This window comes from Rattus rattus, chromosome 4 (assembly GCF_011064425.1).
Source record: "Rattus rattus isolate New Zealand chromosome 4, Rrattus_CSIRO_v1, whole genome shotgun sequence".
NCBI lineage: Eukaryota > Metazoa > Chordata > Mammalia > Rodentia > Muridae > Rattus > Rattus rattus.
This window is the reverse complement of record NC_046157.1, coordinates 88,680,756-88,702,928: the sequence shown is the minus strand read 5'-3', so window position 1 is coordinate 88,702,928 and position 22,173 is coordinate 88,680,756. Positions and strand designations below refer to the sequence as shown.

At 49.8% G+C, this 22,173-nt stretch overlaps 1 protein-coding gene across 1 annotated transcript in view; it reads right to left on the bottom strand.

Moving 5' to 3' along the window:
* Vav1 (vav guanine nucleotide exchange factor 1) overlaps positions 1-19,977 on the bottom strand; it is a 48,759-nt gene extending 28,782 nt beyond the window's left edge. The window contains exons 1-6 of the mRNA XM_032899701.1: positions 19,696-19,977; positions 2,174-2,290; positions 1,618-1,676; positions 1,459-1,527; positions 1,070-1,178; positions 886-981 (exon numbers count right to left, since the gene is read on the bottom strand). Coding sequence (XP_032755592.1) covers positions 886-981; positions 1,070-1,178; positions 1,459-1,527; positions 1,618-1,676; positions 2,174-2,290; positions 19,696-19,899 — 654 coding nt within the window. The 5' untranslated portion in view covers positions 19,900-19,977. The remainder of the gene's footprint in view (positions 1-885; positions 982-1,069; positions 1,179-1,458; positions 1,528-1,617; positions 1,677-2,173; positions 2,291-19,695) is intronic.
* Between the last annotated feature and the right edge of the window lie 2,196 nt (positions 19,978-22,173).

The window sequence follows — 22,173 nt, the reverse complement described above, 5'->3', positions numbered from 1 at the left end:
CGATCTGACAAGGGACCCAGTTCAATTCCCAGCACCATATGGTGGTTCTCAAACTCCATAACTCCAGTTCTAGTGATCTGGTGCCTTCTTCTAGCCTCCCCAGGTGCCAAGCACTCACAAGTTGCACATACATATCTACAGGTAAAACACTCACACTTAAATAAAATTAATACATTCAATTTTTTAATTAAAAAAATATCAAAAGAAATAGAATGTTCATTAAAAAATTGCCTTCAGCTGTTCCAAGGCAGAGTTATCACGAGTAGCCAAAGTGGATGCCATCAAATGTTGACCAGTAGATGATAGACCATGCGTGGTTCATCTACTGGCTAGAAATTACTCAGCAATGATTGGGCTCCAACACATGTGGAAAGACCTCAAGGATAGTGTGCTAGGTGAGAGAACCTCACACATGAGACCATGCAGGGTGGGGCTTCAACAGGAAATGTCGGGAATGGAGGAATTCACAAACATAAAGATTCATGGGTTCTGGCAGATGGGGAAGGTGGGGAGCCTAAAGATTACAGATAAGGTATACAGTGTATCTGTCTAGAACAGTAGCACGTTACATAATTAAACAATGGCAAAGGCCGCCCACCGTTGGATTTAACAACCGAGTGGGTTGTTTACTGTATTTATCCTTTTCTATTAATCTAGGTTTAAAATACACACACACGCGCGCAGGCACGCACGCACGCTTTGACGCACGCACGTACGCACGCACGCACGCACGCACGCACGCACGCATGCACTGGAGCCAGGTGTGGTGGCACATGCCTGTCATCCCAGCTCTCAGAAAGCTAAGGCAGAAAGATTATGAGTTAAGACTCCCTATGAGGAGGCAGGGAGACGATGCCCCTGGCAGGACCCAGGGATGTAGCACACCTGCTGGATGGAGCCCAGTGTGTCTGTGTACTTCTCCTCAGTCTGCTGGATCTCCCGCAGGCAGCAGCAGCGCTTATCGTACTCCGTCATCTTGGGCTGTGAGTAGGGACCAAAGAGGCTGGTGAAGCTCCCAGAAGCCGTCTCCACCCTTCCCACCTGCCCGGCCCTTCCCAGACCCACGCACAGGTGTGGGCACCGACTCCGAGCGCATTAGGTCCTCGTAGATCTCGTCCCCCTCTGCCTCCTCATTCTCCACGCAGTCATAAAGGTCCTCATCTTCCTCTGCGGTGTCACTGGGGGACAGATTCAGGCCACACCCCAAGCCAGGGACCCATCAGAAACTTTCAGAATCAAGGATGAATCCAAAATGTCAGCCACCCCCTCTCCAGTCTTGCGATATGTCCCCTTAAATTCCAGGACAGATCCGTGTTCCCTCAGACCCTAGGACAGATTCATGTCCTGAGACCATGGGACAGATTTGTGTCCCTCAGACCACAGAACCGATTCGTGTCTCTCAGGCTCCGGTCTCCACTGTGTCTCACAAACCTGCACCTGTCGGGTCCTAGTACTCACTCAATCTGGTCTGAAAGGCCACTGTAAATATCTTCATCGCCCAGGGCGCTGTCCTCTGTTGGGAAGGGCCTGAGGAACCACATGGGCATAAGCAGGGCTGTGGGACAGTGGGCAGTAGCTTCAAGAAGGGGCCAGCCTCACAGCCTTGGCTCTACTCACATGATCCCTTTGTTCTGGGCAATGGGTGTCCATGACAGGGCAGACAGGGTGTAGATGACCTGTGATAAGGATTATAACTGCTCAAAACTCCTTTCCACAACCACCCCTCAGGCTCCCAGCACCTGAGGTTATACCGTGCAGTTAGACACGCCCACCAGACTTTGGGGGGCATAGCCCAGCACCTTCTATATATCCCTGTACCCCAAACAAAATCTCCCCACTATCAGATCCACACAATCACTCAGGTAAGGCAAGGCAGTAATTTGTTACATAGGAGAGATGAGGGATCAGAGAGGCAGAAACACACAGCACAAGTCACAGTCGCACAGAAAGTAGAACAGACCCTGAACTTTTTCCCGTTCCCCAAGCCCACACCGGGTAGCATCCTGGAAGGCCAGCCTGGCTCTGCTACCGGCTCCCTAGTAGTCTATGGGCACATGCACAGGCAGGCCCTCAGGACACACGCACGCACGCGCGCGCACACACACGCGCGCACACACACGCGCGCGCACGCACACACACACGCGCACACACACTCATTGGGAATCCAGCTTACCTTTCCAAAGTCCTGCACATCAAAGAGGTCAAAAGCCTCAAAGAGTTCGCTGCGCTTGAGGCCGAATTTCTCACAGCAAGTAGACAGGAAGGTTCGGATGTTCTTAAGACAAAGGAACTATGGGGAAAAGAAATGAAGCTGGGGATACACTACCGAGGGTGCACACACAGACTCTCCTCGCTCTCTCCTTCTCTCCCTTTCTCCCTCTCTGTCTCTCTCTCTGTCTCTGTCTCTCTGTCTCTCTCTGTCTCTCTCTGTCTCTGTCTTACTCCCTCTCTCTGTCTCTCTGTCTCTGTCTGTCTCCCCCCTCCTCACACACACACACACACACACACACACACACACACACGCACACACACACGCACGCACCCACACACGCTCACACACATACCACACAGGCAAACCAGAAAACACAGATATAAAAAATAAATATATGTGTAAATAAAAACAAAATTGGGCTGGCAGGATGGCTCACCAGCTGAAGGTGCATGCTGTGCAAACCTGGGGACCTGAGTTCAATCCCCAGAACCGACACAAAGACGGACAAGGTGAATGGACTCCCCAAAGTTGTCCTTTCTCCTCTACGAGGGAACTGTGGCATATGCATGTACAGCCACACCCACAATAATGATGGTAATTAACAAAACCTGTGCTGGCCTGGAATTCACCGTGTAACCTTTGCTAGCATTGAACTTGTATAATCCTCCTGCCTCCGGCTCATGAGTGCTGGGACGTGTCACCATACCCAGCTAGGCAATCTTACATTTTTATTACACATTTCTCTCTGTGACCAAGTGACACGTGGAGGTCAGGGGACGACTTGCAGCAGTCGGCACTCTACTCCCGCCGTGTGGGTCCAGAGGATCAAACTCGGGCAATTAGGCTCTGTAGCAAACACCTTTACCCCTGAGCCCTCTCTTTGGGCCCCGAAAATGTTATTTTTTAAGATAAGATACTGTTTGTCAAAGTCCTAGAGCAAGTGCAGGGGGTGGTGATGGGACTTATCAGAGGTTGCATCGGGAGGGACAGGGGTAAACTCAAAAAGACACAAAGGCTAGACACATTCTTTATCTCAGGAAGGACCTGGCTGCAGTAGGGTTGAAGATAACCAGAAGTGACTGCATGGAGAGCCCAAACAATTGAGCATCTTGTAGGAACATCGGACGCTGTGCTGAAAAGAAGAGGGTAAGTGCTTGGCCCTGATGAGACGTCTGCATTAACTCCACCCCAGATGAGGCTCGGAGACTGCTGCAAGGGGGGACAGAAAGACCATGAGAGCCAGAGGATGGGGAGAACAGCGGCTGACTTACCTTGACATAGACTAGTAGACGTCCTGGGCCCCACCCTTGCTAAGGAGCTCTTGGCAGCACATAGCTTTGGGGGCAAGAAAACCATGCTCTGCTGAGGGTAAGGTCCTCGGTGGGGCGCCAGTGGATGCCCCCCACACAAGCAGCACTAGCAGGGTATAATGAATTATAAAACATGACACGAACTTGGGAGAAACTGTGCTGGGCGGGACACAGGAGAAGGGGGCGGGGTGGATGGAAGTGTGATCATATGTCATCGTATCTATGTATAAAAGCCACAGAAATTAGGGCTAGAGAGACGGCTCAGTGGTTAAGAGCACTTGTGGCTCCTGTAGAGGATCCGGGTTTGGTTCCTTGTACCTGTGTGGTGGCTCACCACCATCATGGCCCAGTTACAGGAGACCTAGTATCCTCTCTGGACATCAGGCAAGTTCATGAGGCACAGACAGACAAACACACAAGACACTCAATCACGTAAAGCAAAACAATTTTTTTTTTGCTTTTGTTTTTCATAGACAGGGTTTCTCTGTGTAACAGCTCTGGCTATCTTGGAACTCACTTTGTAGACAAGGCTGGCCTTGAACTCACAGAGATCCACCTGCCTCTGCCTCCCAAGTGCTGGGATTAATTTTTAACATCAAGAATAAAGTAAACCTTTTAAAAGAAAACTGGGCTGTGATTTTTTTCTTAATTTTTCCATACTTTTTTATCTTAATATTAATTTTTCTTTATCCTTGAGATTTTCATTTGTGTATACAATGGAAATATAATGGTGTCCACTCTGTCTACCCTCCCAAGTCTTCCTCAACATGGTCCCCTCACAACTCCATGTCCTTCTTGGTTTTTACAGCCCACTCAGTCCAGTTCGTGCTGCCCATGGGTGTGGAGCATTCACTGGAGCAGGGGAATTCCACCAGTAGCTACACCATCCACAAAGAATGATTTGCACCCCTACAAACTGTGTGCTGTCAATGTCAGAGATGGTGGAGCCTACCGCCCTCTACCCACCAGTCCATGCTGGGGACGTGCTGCCTTGACCCACAGCTGTGGTCAGTTCATGAGAGTTATGGCTATGTCACGTACAGAAGACCAGCCATTGACACATCCCTCCTGGCATTCTTTCTGCCTCCTCTTCTGAGACATTCTCTGAGCCTTGGAGTAGGGGAAAATGTATTTCAACCATGCCAAGATTAAGCTATAAACTCAATGCAATTCATACTAAAGTCATTTTTAAAAATGACTGGGCTTGGCACATGACTCATTAAGATTGTACAGCAGGTCATAGAAGTATAAATACTAAGCAAGGTGTTCTGACAATTAAAAAAATTCATGTGGAGCTGCTGGCCTTGCAAGAGATTAAAAATGATCAGAAATCTTGTGTGTGTGTGTGTGTGTGTGTGTGTGTGTGTGTGTGTGTGTGTGTAGGTATGCTATATGTTCACTCTCCGGTTTATTTACTGAAGCAGTACACCACAGCCCCCTAGTTAGCCTAGGCAGGCTGGCTGCCTCCCCCTCCAGTGCTGGGAATTACAGGTACATTTTTATGTGGGTGCTAGAGACTTACACTCAGGTCCTCAAATGTATGTATATAGCAAGCATTTTACCAACTGAGATATCTCTCCTGTCCACAGGAATTATCATCATAAATCTACAGCTATTTCAACAGTGTGATAACAGCTCCCAGCCTCCAAGATGGCCGTCATGGCGCCCAGCTCCCAGTGTCCGTGAAGAGAATGCAGTAATCTCTCCTACAACCCCTCCCATGCTGAAGCAGCTCGCTCTACGTGACTGAGCATTGGTGAATGACAAGGGACCGTTCAAAGCTGGGCACCGTGGCCTTGTGTGCTCTCTGACTTCTTGCTCATTTCACCGCAGCCATGTGACGAGTCTGCCCAATCAGTGCTGTGGAGGAGATCTGAGGTTCTGCATGGCCGAACCACCTGAGAAGTAGATCATCGAATGACTCATCCAATGACCATCAAGTGCCTCGTCCAACATTTGGCTGTGACCTCAAGAGAAACCTCAAGGGTGAACTGCCCTGCTAAACCACTTCAGAATTCTTGACCCAAAAAGCCTATGATACCATACTATCAAGCTAGGAAGTAATTTGTTGCACATTGATAAGCAGGTAAGCGGGGATGCTACAAACACAGGGAGAGCTTGTCTACAGTATCTGGAAATGCAGTGATAGAGCCTTCCAAAGAGCTTGACCTGGTGTGAGCCCTCAGTATCTAGAAATTATTGTCATTGTCATCAGTCATGAACATCACCATCATCATCATGACCTGTACCATCATCATCGCTACCACCATCACCATTACCATCATCATCACCATTATCACTGTCACCATCAGCACCATCACTATCACCACCACCACCACCATCATCACCATTATCACCACTATCACCTTCTCCACTGCCATCATCACACTCATCACCACAATGTGCACAGTTCTCCATCAACCTACACATTCCAATGTCTAAGCCTCTACTAATGAATGCATGGTATTAATCACACCATGTCGTAACCGTCTGAACTGATGATGGGGTCCCAGTAAACTCATCCATCACACGATGGCGGAGATCATTTCTCAGCAACCATCGCTCCCCAGCTCCTGGACCCAGTGGCATCAGTGTAAAATGATAGAAGGGTGTGGCCATCAACTCATTACAAACCTATTGTTAGCCCCCTACTGGGGCTAAGATTGATCATCCATTGCCTAGAGAGGCTGTAACTGTCCTGTGTCTAAGACTTTGCATGTGTACGTGTCTGTGCATGTTATGTGTATTAGTACATACGTGCAAGCATGCGAGGAAGTCAGAGGACAAGCTCAAGCATTGAACTCAACTTACACCTTGCTGGAGACAGAGTTTCTTTGTTGTCCTATGCCTGTGAGCCTCTAGGGAATCCCCTGCCTCCGAGTCCCATCGCATCACAGGATGCCTCACTTCCCTCCTGGCTTTCCACTGGATTGTAGGAAACAAAGCTCCAGTCTGCACACTAACCAGCACACTTTCTTCTTCAAACCATCGCTCTACAGTCCTTCTTTGTTTGTGAGAGAGGCTGTTATACAGCCCAGGATGGCCTCAGATTCACAGCATAGCCAAGGATAAGGATGTAGTCCTGTACTCTTGGTTGGCTGGGTGCTGTGACTGGTACCCAGGACTCTGTGCACACTGGACAGATGTTCTACCCACTGAGCCATAGCCCCAGCTTTAGAGTATACTTTGAGCTGTCTTGGATTGTCAGCCAAGTGGAGCTCGATCCTCGTGTATAACTCTGCACCATCAAAACCCCACAGACAACTAACTGGTCCACTTGTAACAACCCTACACGACACTTCACCGTTATCTAAGGACCACGGGTCACTCGAGGGCTTGCTCTTAGATTTGGACAACTGTTTAAGACCTGGAGCTAGGGACAGAGCTCAAGAGAAGCTGTTGTGTTGAAGGAGGGGGGAGTCACACTAGGATCCCCTCCTCGCTGGGGATTTGTAAGCAGCTAACAGCTTCCAGGGAAGAGAGAGGTATTTTCTTCAATGTTGCAGTCACTGGTACATGGGCCCCTCGCCCCGACTCCTGTCAGAAACTCTAACTCAACTCATGGGGTCACAAAAACAAAACAAAACAAACAAAAAAAAAAACAGAAAAGATTCCAAAGGAGAAGCAAGTAGAGCAGCCATGATCAAAACCCATACATACACGGACCAAAGGCCAATGCATTCTGATTTCTAAGTTACTGAAGGTCAGAGAGGCAACTCGGTCCTAAAGCAAGGGCCTGGGTTCAGTACCTAAAACCCTCAAGAATGTCCAGGAGTGCTGACACTGTCCAGCAATCCATCTTGCAGAGGACCCAAGTTTGGCTCCCAGCCCATATCACGAACAACTGTGACTCCAACTCTGGGTCATCCAATGCCCTCTTCTGGCTTCCTCCGGCATCTGCACCCATGCACACACACACACACACACACACACACACACACGCACATGCACACACACTTAATTGTAATAAGAAACACATGCACAGGTGAAAGACAAAGTGACTAAACAAAGGACGTCTGTCTGACAGGTGGGAAAACTGAGGCTTCTCAAAGGGACATCACCTGCCAGAGTCACACATGCAGAAGCAGGAATGTGGGGAAACACACAGAACCAAGCCCCACCCCCTGCTTCACCCTGGCTCCATGAACTACACTGAGCCATCACAGCCAGGCCGCAGAGGGACAGAGTAGGTACCAGCACATCACAGGAATTATATATACCACTCGGAAGTCCTGTGGGCCCTGGACTAATCCTAGACAGGCAGACAGGACTGGCAGGCCAACACCAGAGGTGAAGCTAAGGCTAAGGCCACTGGGCTAAGAAAGGAAATCCCCTCCTAACTTCAGAGGATCAGCTGAGCTTTGAGACTGCCTTCCCTCAAGTCACATGACCCCTCCAAAGGTAGTATGATTCATAACTCCTTCCACTACTTCAGAGTAGCTGGTTAGAGCGAGGGCTCCTTCAGAAAGTAGTGTCAGGGGTTGGGGATTTAGCTCAGTGGTAGAGCGCTTGCCTAGCAAGCGCAAGGCCCTGGGTTTGGTCCCCAGCTCCGAAAAAAAAAAAAAAAGAAAAAAAAAAAAAAAAAAAAGAACCAGAAAGCAGTGACTGCGGTTAGACCACCAGAAGAACTTCCCGGTATCATGAGACATGTAAAAAGATGATGAGGGACAGGAAGCTGCAGGAGGCACGTGGAAGGAGAACTCTTCCTTGTTTTGTGGAGACAACCCCTCTGCTGCCCTTATTCTCCAGCACAAAAGAGGACCATGCACTAGATGAGCAGCAAGGCCTCAGGCAAATCAGTAGCCAGGCTCTGTGGTCAAGCAGGAAGTTGGCTTTTGGTGCCTCTGCCCAAACTAGAGAGAATTCTGCTCAAGGAAGTAGCAGTCAGGTCAGAGGGCTCTGTTGGGGGCTGGGAGAAAGCCACCCAGACTCAACAAAAATTCTGTCTTCTGTGCTTTCCACACCCACAACCCAAACCCAGGAGATGGCCGGAAACAGGAAATGCCTGTTACCAGGCTTGACTGGGGAAGATAGAAAGGGGTATAAGGATGGCTCTCGCCTTCTTTCAGCCCTGTAACCGTTCATGCTCCTGCTGGCTCACTGAGGCTTCCCAGAGGGTGGCCATGCTGTCTGTCCTGTCCAGAGCTTTGAACTGAGGAACTGATGACCCTCTCTTCACCATGAGTCTAAAGCATTCTGGGAGTCAGGCTGCCTCTTCTCTCCCTGTCACCTCATACCCCAGCAAGCCCTCAGCAACAAGTGTCTGGTGGCTCCCTGCTGAAGTTGGTAAACAGGGGACCTTGGAAGGTCATCATGCCTTGGGTTCTCTGACCAAAATTCAGGAATGAAATCCCAGTGTGGTGGTGTATGCCTGTAAACTCAGAAGAGGAGGCAGAGGATGGCTAAAGTCTGAGGTAAGCACGGACTACAGAGTGAGCTCCAGGTTGGCCAGGGCACCACAAAAACGGGTGGGAAACGAGGGGCAGGGGAGAAGATAGTGGACAGGAGAGAAGGCAAGGGGAGAGAGAAGAGGGTGTGTGTAGCAATTTCCCTCAAGATGAAACCTTCTACCTTGGAAGGAAGCTCATTAAGACACAGGATGTGCTAAGGGGAGGTGCAACATTCTATCCTACGGAGAGGCTCGGGAAAGAAGTAGGAAGTCCCTGAAACAGACTAGATGCTCTAGGCTCTGCCCTCCCCAAGCACAAACTGTAAGGACTACTGGTGACCATTCCCAGACAAGCTCAACTGCCCAGAAGAGGTTCAGACAGGACAAGGCATCCGAAAGAGACAACTGCCCCGCTGCGGAGCTGCCCGCAGGCAGCTTCCACCAGTTGCCATCCTCGCCAAGCTTTGGTGATACAGCTGTATTTAAGCCATTTCCATTCCTGTTAAGTGACCTCTGACCCACATTCCTATATGTCACCCAGTGACACATGCTTCACCAAGCTGGAGTTTGGTGGTATCCTTGCTTTTCCTGGATGTCGGCCCTGTCTGGAGTGAGTAGACATGAGTTCACATCTCCCCCAGAAGACAAAATATTATTCATACAATAAAGATGATGGAATAGGAAGGGAAGGAGAGGGACAAATATGGAGGGGTTGGAAGAAGAACGGAGAGAGGGAAGAAAAGGAAAGAGGGAAAGAGGGAGAGAAGGAGAAAGCCCGAGAAACAGAGAGAAAAAGGAGACTCTACCTCTCCACTTCAGAGCTGAGCACCAACACAAAGCCTGACCCCAAAACCCAGTCATGAATTGACTCAGCGGGCATATATTAAGCATTTACTGTTTACCCAGTACTGAGACCCAGGAATGGATCAGGAAAACAGGGCCCTGATGCCACGATGCTTGTAACCTGGAGAGATAAACAGGAGGGGCTTGAAGCACAAAGCAACCAGCTGGCGACAGTGTTGGTGAGTATGGGTAGGAAGTACAGACAGCTGAGGTGTGCAGTAACAAGGACAACGAACTGTACAGCCGTGGGGTAGAAGGGAAGGAAGGCTCAGCTGGCAGCCACAGTAAGTCAGAGAGACGATGACCAGTGTGGAGATGGCCAGTGTAGGGAAGAGTGTTGGACGGCATGACCTTCAACGGGACAGTTGCATCCACTTTGAAAAGAGTCTCCCGACATCTACAGTGACACACACAAAGCTGTGCAACCTGGGCTCCTGATGAGCAGCTCTACTCAAAAAGTAAAAACACCTAAGGGCTGGGATGGGACTCAGGGTAGGAAGACCCTGCCTAGAATCCCCCAGCGACGGGCTGTGCGGATGCATGACTGCAGGAACCAGAGAGGCCGAAGATGTGCACTGGAGCCCCTGAAGCTGAGTTACAGATGTTGGGAGCTGCCTCGCGTGGGTGCCGGGAACTGAACTTGGGCCCTCAGCAAGAGCAGCCAGCGCTCTTAACCCCTGAGCCATCTCTTCAACCTCAGCTAGGTTTTTAGAGACAAAGTCTCTTTCTCAACCTTGAGTTGGCCCACTGGGCTAGGCTGGGTGGTCAGAGATCAATATTCTCAGTGTAAAGAGTCCAGACAGATTCTATCATATCTAGTCAACTCAGGTCCTCATGGCTGCGGCTTTATCCAGATGATGGAGATCTGACAGGCCCCACACCCCTGTTTTAAAAAGAACAGCTACTCCCGATCCTCTGTATCTGCAAGTGGATTGTTTTCAGGACCCTGCCCTCATCCCCAAGTTAAAAAAAAAAAAATAAAACAGGCATTGCCATACCTTTTAGACCCTTCCATGTGCTGGGGCAGTCTGCCACAGACCTGCATATTAGACCCTTCTATGTGCTGGGGCAATCTGCCACAAACCTGCATATTAGACCCTTCTATGTGCTGGGGCAGTCTGCCACAGACCTGCATATTAGACCCTTCTATGTGCTGGGGCAGTCTGCCACAAACCTGCATATTAGACCCTTCTATGTGCTGGGGCAGTCTGCCACAAACCTGCATATCCCCCCCAGAGACTGAAGCCACCCATGGTGACTTCTCTCAGCTGATAGAATGGAAGGACTGTGGAGAGAGCTGAGGATTGAGGGCTGCAAAGCAGATGATCTGTGGTGACCAACGCAGGCAGGAGTACCCTCCCCAGGGCTTCCACTCAGTTTGCTGTGCATGCAGAAGCCAGAGAACAAGCTAGAAGGCTCTTCTTCAGGAGCCATTCACCTTGTGTTTTGTTTGAGACAGAGTCTCTCACTGGCCTGGAGTTCATAGATTTCCTGAGCTTTGAAGCCCAGAATGCTGAGGATTTGAACTCAGGTCCTACTGCTTGCAAGGCAAGCTCTTTACTAGTTGAGCCATGATTGGTTAAACTCAGACATGGCACAGTCAGATATGGGGGAAGTAATGAATTGCACATTGCGTGCATACGTGTGTGTGTGTGTGTGTGTGTGTGTGTGTGTGTGTGTACATCATTCTTGCACCATGTGGGATCTAGGGATCAAACTCAGGTGGTCAAGCTTGCCAGCAAGGGTTACCCACTGAGCCATCTCACTAGCTCTCATCTAAGTCTCTGTCTCTCTCTGTCTCTCTGTGTCTCTCTCCCTCTCCTTCTCCAGAGAGAGAGAGAGAGAGAGAGAGAGAGAGAGAGAGAGAGAATATCACCCTCTCTAAGGCACAGATGCATGCATCTTTTTTTCCAGGTGTGCACCCCATACCCAGATCTGATAGCACTGAGTAACAATTGCTGAATCAATAAAGAGATGACTGGATGAATGGGAGCCTCCTACTTGTTCCCTGCCAGGAGCAGTTTTGAATCCCCTGTGGCTCTAAGAAAGATTGATTTGCATAGAAGCGGTATATATTTCCCTCCGCCTTGTTTTATTATCAGAAAGACAGGACTATGAACAAAGAGAGTGTTTTGCATCACTTATCAATGGTGGCTTCATTCCCTCTCATTACCATACCCTCAGCCCTTGTTCCTCTGAAGGCTTTGTGGTCTTTTACAGACTGCTGCTTTTAGGAGACAGAGCACAGTGAACTGTAGCTACTTCCTGCCTTCTTCCCTCCTTCTGCTTTCTATTTAAATTAAATTTAGTCGTGAGTGTGTGTGTGTGTGTGTGTGTGTGTACATATGAGTGTACTGTATGTATGACTGTGCATATGTGTATATGAGTGTGTGTGTGTGTGTACATATGAGTGTACTGTATGACTGTGCATATGTGTATATGAGTGTGTGTGTGTACATATGTGCATATGTGTATATGAGTGTGTGTGTGTGTGTACATATGAGTGTACTGTATGACTGTGCATATGTGTATATGAGTGTGTGTGTGTGTGTACATATGAGTGTACTGTATGACTGTGCATATGTGTATATGAGTGTGTGTGTGCACTCGTGTATGTGTGCACACAAACGTGTGTGTGCCAGAAGTCAGCATTGGGGATCTTCCTTCCTTGATTGAGCTCCATTTTATTTTTATTTTAAAAACATCCTTGGCTGCACAGCGAGTTCAAGGGCAACCTGGGCTACATAAGATTCTGTCTGAAGAATTTTTTTTATAAATTATGCTGGACTCAGCTTGCACAGGTTGCTACTGTCATCATTCCCTAAATAATAGAGTGTGTGGTTCCTTCCATAGCATTCTGCCCGCTGTGGAGACTCACCTACAGATGACTTAAAAGCCAAGGGAGGATGCAAGTAGGATATATCAAAATAACACACCATTTTCTACAAGCAATCAAATCGTAGGCTGATACTGGAACCAATGAAGCTAGTCTCTCATGTACCAAGGAACTACATATGGCTTGTCGGAAGGTTGTGGGCATATAAAAAAGAATTAGGTGTGGTTAGGGTGATTCAGTGGGTAGAGCACTTGCTGTGCAAGCACAAGGACATGAGTTCAAATCCAACAGGATTCCAGTAGGACAAGAGCAGGATGTAGTGGTGACGCTTGTAATCTCAGCACTGGGGTGAGCATGTGGTGCAAACAGGAGGATTCTTGGGTATCCCAGGCCAGCCTCAAAAAGATGGTGGGGTTAGAGAGCTGGCAAAATGATTAAGAGCATGTAGTGTTTCTTTAGAGGACCCAAGTTCAGTTCCAGCAGCCACCTCCACTGATAACTTCAGCTCCACGGTGTGCAGTACCTCAGGCTTTTTCTGGCTTCTGCACACAAGTGCAGTGTCCTCACAGACAAGTGCTCACAATTGGAAACCTTAAAAAAAAATTCTTTTAAATGCAGAAGAAGAGCACTTGGGGAAGACACCCATCATCGACCTCTGGCCTCCACAGGCTTGTGTACAAACATGCACACATATGGGAGCACATGACACACAAGGAAAAAGTGGATTAAGCAGTGCCTGAAAGGTGGGACTTCAGTGAGGTGTTGAGAGACTGATGTTTAAGCAAAGGCTTGGAGGAGGTGAGAGGGCAACCAGGTGGAAACTGACAAGAGCACTGTTCCAGACAGGAAACAGCCAGCGCAAAAAATCTAAGGCAGAACCGTGATAGGTGTGTTGAAGGAAAGGCTAAGAGGCCTGTGGCTGGAATAAACCCCCCAGACGAGGGTGGAGGGGCGATTGAACCAGATGTCTGAGGAAACAAAACTGGGGCCTGTGAAACAAACACAACGTTTGTGATTGTCACAAGACCCAACCTTGACATTTGTCCTTGAGAGGACAACAATAAGGACTGAATGACTCGATTTCCAGTGAGGGACTGAGAGTGTGGCCAGGGTGGAACCCTGCCTAGAAACCCCCATTGAGGGGCTGGGGGCGTGGTTAAGATAGAAGCATGCCTAGAATCCCCCAGTGGGGGGCTGGGAGTGTGGTTAGGGTGGAGCCCTGCCTAGAATCCCCCAGTGAGGGGTTGAGGTGTGGTCAAGGTGGAGCCCTGCCTAGAAACCCCCAGTGAGGGGCTGGGGGCGTGGTCAGGGTGGAGCCCTGCCTAGAAACCCCCAGTGAGGGGCTGGGGGCGTGGTCAGGATGGAGCCCTGCCTAGAAACCCCCAGTGAGGGGCTGGGGGCGTGGTCAGGATGGAAGCATGCCTAGAATCCCCCAGTGAGGGGCTGGCGGAATTTCTCAGAGGTAGAGCACTGGTCTAGTTCAGGAAGTCCTAAGTTCCACTGCAGCTGAGACAAAGAGAGATATAAATAGGGAACTGAGTCATGGAGATTTTCAGTAACTTCCTGTAATGTTTAGTGTCATCAACTTGACTGGATATGGGGTTAGGTACGAGCCAATCCTCCAATTACACCTGTGAGAGATTATTTAAGCTCTGTACCTGCCTGTGAGGTCTAGATTGGGTTAGTTGAGGTGGAAAGACACAACTGTAACTGTAGGTCTGCAATCCTATAGGCTGGGGTCCTGGGCTGAGAGAAAAGGAGAGAGTGAGAGTCAAACACCAAAGTCCATCTCTGCCTCCTGACAGTGATACAGTTTGTGGCCAGCTGCCTCACTCCTTCCACCAGACCTTCCCCACCATGGTAGACGGTAGCCTGGAACTTTGAGCCTGAACAAACACTGGAAAACTGTCCCATCATCTCTGGAATCTGAATATGTGGCCGTTGACGGATGGCACTGTTTGGCAGGATTTAGATGTGGTGGCCCTGTTAGTCTGTCTCTGGAGGTGGTTCATAGCACTGGCGTTTGCTCTCTCTGCTTCCCGCTTGCTGTTCAAGATGGGAGCTCCCAGCTCTTTCTGCCACATGACTCCCACCTTGATGGTGACGCACTCTTATCCCTGTATAACCATAACCTCTAATGAACTCTCCTATAAGTTGCCTTGGCAACTTATCCCAGCAATAGGAAAGTAACTACGACACTTCTCCAAGATCCTGCGGCTGGAATTGGAAATCAGAGCATAGCAGATCTCTAACCTCAGGGCCTCAAATCTCGTTCCACTGAGCCTGAATCAAAGTCTTGGAGGTGAGATCCTATTCACTGTGGGATCTTCACAGCATCCTTGGCTTGATCACACACTGTAGATAGCAACAACTTCCCAGTCTTCCTGGAGATAGCAATGAGCCCAGGCACCGCCAACACCCCACCCCCTCACACTTGCCTGGACCTGGGGTTAATGCTGCTTCTGGGCCTTAGTATGTAGAGCACTCACCCTGCATTCACAAGGCCCTGGGTTCCATCCCCAGCAGCCTGTATACCAGGTGGTACACGTGTACCATCCAGCGCTCAGGAAGTGAAGTGTTGTACAGGACTGTCATCTGAACCCAACTGCCACCACCTCCATGAGCTCAGCTCCGCTTCCTACAAAAGATCACTGCAGCTGGGCCTGGACTGTTGGTATTCCCTCACGGAGGAGGGCTGGAAGGGAGCATCAGACCCTGACCTGAGTGTCCAGCCATTCTCCGTAGGCCACTGTGCACAACTCGCCCTAACCGCGTGTGGCCTCCGGGTCTGGGGAGGTGATTCAGTACACAGCGTGGGAAGGGCTCCATCTGCACAGCCATAGCCATAGCAAAGCCACCGTCCACAAGGAGTGCAGACCTTCCGGTTTGGCTGTTCCGGGGTCATTCTCCTGCCCACAACTGCCTGAATTCCTAGTTGCTGTTTGCATGCACGCACTCAGGGAGGCTCATAAGTGACAGGAAAATTCAAAAGGAGAGTGCCTCCCAGCAAGGGACAGTGTTGGGGGTTTCATTTCCACGCATCTTTACATTTCGGTCACGCAAATGGATCATTTCACCAAACGCCTGGCTATGCGAAAGCTCCTGCTGTGTTCCCTGACATCCAGACACTGACACCCTGCGTTCCATCTATACTGCACTATGTACCTGTGTTTCCACACTGCTGTCTCGTGTGTGTGTGTGTGTGTGTGTGTGTGTGTGTGTGTGTGTGTGTACGCACGCGCGCGTGTGCATGGGCATGCAGAGGGCAGATATGGACATCAGGTGTTCTGCTCTATCAGTCTCTGTCTGGTTGGGACAGGGTCTCTAACTGGACCTGTAGCTAGCCCACAGGGTTTGCAGGGAGGGCCTCACCTTGCTTTTTAATGTATGTGCAAATGCTATATCCAAGTCACTAAACCCAAGCCAATTGCTATGTTAGTTTCTATTTCCAGTTCAGACATGCCAACTCAGGGCTATGCCCATGACAACTTGTACACACCCTCATGCCTGTCTGCATGGTTTTCTGGGGCTGGAGGCTTGTCAATGTGTTATACACCAATTCCTGCTTCTCCTGGAGTATATTGAGTCCGGAATCCTGCTGGGCCTTTCCCAAAACTTATCTCTTTCTCCTCAGACCAGAGTTCCACATGGAGGACTGCACAGACCCACAGAGGAGGGAAGCATACGATTGTGATGTCTGAAGCCTCTGTTTCTAACCATGATGTCATCAGCCTTTTTGTGGGTCTTAGACCTCATGGGCCCTGGCCAGTCTGAAAATGCTCTACTCAGACCTCCAACACCAGTGCAAACAGCTGGAAAGTCACTGCCCTGAGCACATGGATACCTGCCAGCCACTACATACCTCAGGACCTTTGAATGGGCAGCACACACACACACACACACACACACACACCTGGGTCACTACCCACACATCCACAAGGCTCCCCTTCACCAACCCCAGGTGTCTGCTCTAGTCTAGTGAGGTTTCCTAGACTCCTTACTCAAAAATGCATAGCTTTCTTCAAAGTATGAGCCACCTCCTAAAAGTGTACCCTGTCCCTATTGTCTCGTTGGTGCATTTCCTTCCTTTAGGATATAGTGGGATAAGAAATGAGCATGTGTGTCCCACTCCCATAGTCCCCAGCACCAAGGGCAGGGCTTGCCCTGAATAGTCACTGTTTGATGGATGGGTAGAGAGTAGGTGGGTGGATAAATGAATAAATGAATAGAACAAGTGGATCAATAGATTTGGTGGGTAAGTGGATGGATGAGTGGATGGACAGGTAGACGGGTGATGAGTGGATGGATGGATGGGTAGATGGATGGATGGGTGGATGGATGGATGGATGGATGGATAAATAGATAAATCAGCCTTGGCTGTGACACACAGGGGTGAAAGCTCATCCTTAAGTCTAGCTGGTGAATGGAAAAATGGGCACATGTATAAATGGGTGGGTGGATGGAGAGATGAAGGGAAGGAGAGAGGGAGCGAGGGAGGGAGAGCATAAAGTGGGATTTTCAGCACCACATGTATAAAGTGAGTACAAGACCATTCTGAGGTATGGTTGATGGGGAAGTTTTGTTGTAGCTATGAGGAAGAATACAGCCAGAATCACCTATGAGCATACAGAGCATGGAGAGAAAGTAGTAGACTGAGCATAGCCAGCAGAACAGACCAGGCTTGGTGGGAGGGGGAAGAGCAAGCGAGGAGGGCGGGCCAAGAGATGGGACCAAGAGTGCAGAGAGCACATGGTCAACATGGCAGGGCTATATAGGAAAAGGAAACTGGGAAGGCAACCCCATAAGCTGGTGATGTGTAGGGAAGAGAGTGGGGTAAGAAGTCTAAACACCAGCATGTGCTTTGGTGTGCTAATAGGCACTGTGGTAAGCCATTTGCCCCAAGTTTTTTTTGAACCTGATAGCTGGCTGGCTGGCTGGCTGGATGGATGGATGGATGGATGATGGATGGATGGATGGATGGGATGGATGGACGGAGAGATGGAAGGGTGAATGAGTGGATAGAAGGATGCGTAGATGGGTGGGTAGATGAGTGGGTGCATGGTATATAGATTATTTCCTCCATATTTCCTCAACAAAGGAGAGAGATAAGGAAAGGAAGAAACTAGTCTTCTCATTCCAATCTCTACAACTTTATCTCTGCTGTTTCCCAGTCCATGGCTTTTTCTTTTTCTTTCTGCCCTCCCTATCCCATGGGCCACTCTGTTCCTGGCTTAATTCTGCTAACAAATGCCTCAGAGGCCCAGAGGGGACATCCATAAGGTATTTCCTCTGGCATACCCATTGGTTCTCTCTCTCTCTCTCTCTCTCTCTCTCTCTCTCTCTCTCTCTCTCTCTCTCACACACACACACACACACACACACACACACACACACACACATACATATCTCCACCAGATGTAGAATTCCCTAAGAAGTCAGAAAGACCAGAGGCCAGAGAGAAGGCGGTGAGGAAGATTAGGGTGAACATTGGCCCAGCCTGAGGCTTCACACAACTGAGCATAGGGAGCCGGAACAAAGAGAAAACTCCTACTGATTCCTCAAAACCCAGCTTAAATATCCCCTCTTGTATAAGTCCTAATTCTCCCAAACAGTGTTTTTCTTGCATTCTTAGAGCACAAGGGCCTGAGATGCATCTTCTTCTGTCTCCTTGAGTTTAAGAATTTTTTGGGGGCCAGAGCCAAGTTCCCAGCATTGGCTGACACATACTAGGACTGTCATTGGAACGCAGCTGGTCCTCTGGGAACTAACACCATGCACACTTGCCCTTCAGAAAATCAGCCTTGGCTATGATACACAGGGATGGAAGTTCATCCTTAACTCTAACTGTTTTCCCAAGAGCTGCGATTGCCACATCGTAGGGCACCTCCAGTCCCGCCAGAGCTGGGGCCCAAGAGTCCCATGACTACTTCCCCAAGCCCTTGAAGCTACTGGAGTTCAGGCAAATGTAAGCAAATCTCTGCTGACCTGCAGCCAGCAAGAGGGAAAGTCCGCGGGGGACAGGGGCTGCTCTTCCCTACTTCCTCCAGGGAACTTGCAACAGCCTGGGGGACTGCTGCCTCACTGACAACCCCAGAAATATCCTAGAGACCCCAGCAGGCCATTCTTAAAGTAACTTCCTCCTTCAACTCCATCGGATCCCTCACATGAGGGAAAAGACCAGGCTCCAGTCCCGTTGACCATCATTTCCAAGGACAGCCTCCTGGGACTTGTACGAACAGGCTGTGCAGGACTGGCAGTCTGAGGGCAAGAGGACAGATGTCACTTACACCAAGGCTGTGTCCTTCAGAGCCCAGGGCAAGGCCATGTTCCCTTAGATATGACTATGTCCTTCACACCCCATGGTAAAGCTTTGTGTCCCTTTAACTTGAACCTATACTTCCATTTCTAGGGCTATCAGGACCCCCAAAACCCCAGCATCCCTGGGAAAGCAGACAAGAGAATACAAAGCCACCAGTCACCTTTCACCACCACCCTAGCCACATTCAAATAAGGATTTGAATACATTTCCTAAGCTCACCAGGGCATAGTCTGACCATGCCTCCGTCCACCTGAAGTGTGGAGAATGCAGAAAGTCGGGGTCACCCAGGACCTTTTTAGGATCCTAGGCCTGGGCCCTGCATTCAATGGGCCCTTTATGAAATGGATAGAGTTAGGATGCCACGGGGTCTCACATTGCAGCCCCCAGCGCTCCATGCCACACAGCACAAAGGCAGGGCAGGAAATGGAGGTGAAGGAAGATGTGAGGAGGAAGGAGTGGGGGGGGGGACGACAAAAGAGGCGGAAGAGGAGGAGCCACCCATGGTGGAGGAGAAACTGAAGGCCTCTTTCTTCAATGCTTGAATCTGGTGCTCCAACCTCATGCACCCTCTTGGCTAACTACAAGGAGGCCTCTTAGGACCCCTTAATTTAAATGGATCTAAACAGAGTCAGCTGGGGGTTAGGGAAATTTCCCAGGACAGACACAAGGCAACCAAGAGTCTACAAACCTACCCAGAGCTCTGTTCTGCTCAACACCTCCCCTTAGCCAGAGCCAGGCCTCCCCATCTCCATCCAGCCATGCCCTGCCATCACCCGGCAGACTTACCTGGGACATCTGGGGCCGCAAGTTAACTTCCCGCAGATTGATGGCGTGGGGGAGCAGGTTGTTAAGCAGTTGACACAGGAGGACACCATCCCGCAGTGCCTGTGCCAGCTCACACACCTGGGCCCCCTCCCAGGTCACACGGTGGCTGGGAGGCAGCACCCGACACTGGATCAGCCAGTGGGTGCACTGTCGCCAGAGCTCCATAGTGGCTGCCTGCCTCTCCCTTGGCCCCTCGGGGAGGCCCCGTGCACCCTCGTTCCTTCACCACCGCTGCTGCCTGCCCCAGTGGGGACAACTACAACACCACTTCCTCTTCTATGACTGTAACTGTCGCCCCGGGGTGGGGGTGGGGAGGAGCCGTGGGGCGGAGGGGAGCATCTGCAGTTCCACCCTCACACCTTCCACTCACTAGTGTGACCTTCCCCTTCTCCACCCACATTGAGCAGACCTGGGCACCTGCACTACCTCATCCAGCTGTAGGCACATAGGCTGTCACCTCCTCTGTCTTCTCCTGGTCCCCTGTCTATGGCCCTGTTCTCTCACAGTCTGTTGCCGCTGCAGCAGCCAAAGGGGACCATTGAACACTGAGTCAGGTCTCGACTATTCTTCCACCACCCATAACCTTTCTGGATCCACCTTCCTTCTTCCACAGGGTCAAAACCCAAGTTCACCCTGCCCCACCCCCGCCAGCCTCTTCTCTCTCTGTCCTTCACTCCCTCCTGCCCCAGAGCCTTTGCACTTGTACCCACCACACTAATTCACTCCGTCGTTTCCTATGTCACTGACTACTGAGTGCTCAGCCATGCGTGGGACATCTCCGCCGCCACCCCAAGGCTCGGAAGAAGGGATAGAAAGTAGGTAAGAGTAGGGTGGGGAGGGGTTGGGGATTTAGCTCAGTGGTAGAGCGCTTGCCTAGGAAGCTCAAGGCCCTGGGTTCGTCCCCCCAGCTCAAAAAAAAAAAAAAAAAAAAAAGAGAGTAGGGTGGGGGATGAAGCGCTGTCTCCATGCCATGCCATGGCCACTGTGCTCATGAACTCAGTGCAGTTGTGGTGGCCGCACAAGATCAAACCAGGAAGGAGCCAACTGCCCACAGGCAGCAGTAATGGACAAAGCGCGTTAAAAAAGAGCAAGTAAGTGGGGACAAGGTAGAGAGTCCACTCTCATCGGGAGTGCTTGGGGAAAGTCAGAGGGGGGTTGACGGTGGGAAGAACCAAGATAGCCTGTTAACATGTAGGAAATTACCAACAGATATAACTATAGTAAAATTAGAAAATATATTCTACTTTAAAGGCCATTTTTTACTTTTATTACATTTTACTTTCTCACTTTGTGTGTTGTGTGTTGTATGTGTGTATGTGTGAACGTACATGTGGGGCACAGTAAATGTGTGGAGGTCAAAGGACACATGAGGGAATAGGTTCTCTTTCCACCACTCAAACCCCAGGGATTGAACTCAGATCATCAGGCTTAGCAGCAATCACCTTTGCCCACAGAGCCCTCTCACCTTTCCTTTTTTCCTTTAAACTTGTGTTGTGAATACCATGTGCCAGTGTGCTGCACGTGCTTGTGTACGTTCATGCATGTGTGTGTGATGCACACACACTTTGGCGTGTGTGTTGAGGTCGCAGGACAACCTCAATGTAAGTCCCCTCTTCCACTTCACTTAAGGTAGAGCCTCTCTTGCTCATGGGCTAACCGCTCCTGGCTAGCTGGTCTCTGAGCTTCCAGAATTGTCTCTGCCCCCATTTCATCTTAGGAACACTGAGAATAAAGAGCACAGACTACCTCCTCCTTCTTTAATTTTGCCCTGGGGATTTGAACTCTTGCCCTCTCATTTGAGTAGCAAGCATTTGACTGAACCATCTCCCCAGCCTCCGAATGTCTTTTTTTCCCCTTAAGTCTTCCTAAATTTTAAGCGCAGCCCTCCTCCACTCCCTACTTTTCTCCTTCAAACTCTGACTGCCCAACAAACCTGACACTTATACTATAACCCACCTTTCCTGCTACGAGTTCTCCTCCGAGTCAAGGCCACCACTGATCTTCCCTGTTATTTATTAATTCATTTGTTTAACAAATATTTACTGCTCTTCTGACCTTAGCTTATCAGGAGCTAAAATGACCTTGGTAAGGAAGCCTCTCCCTGACTTAGCCCACCAGGTTCCAAGCCTCTCCGTTAGCACGTCACCTTTTATCCTTACGGCCACTAGGCGGCGCTGGACGGCTTCGCTGGACCAGCCTGAATCTGATTTACATACTGAGGATATGGGTAGACGTGGGCACAAGCTGGAAACCTCCCTTTTGCAACCCTACAGACAGGACAATTTCCATCCCCTATTTTTGGCATCTGTGACTTCCTATGTGTCCTCTCCCGCTTCTGTAAACTGTGTAACAATTTCTTTTCTTTGCACGCAGTTAGGGTAGGAGATTATTGGGGAAGAACACGCAGTTTAAAAAAAAAAAAAAAAACCGGAGGGGCGA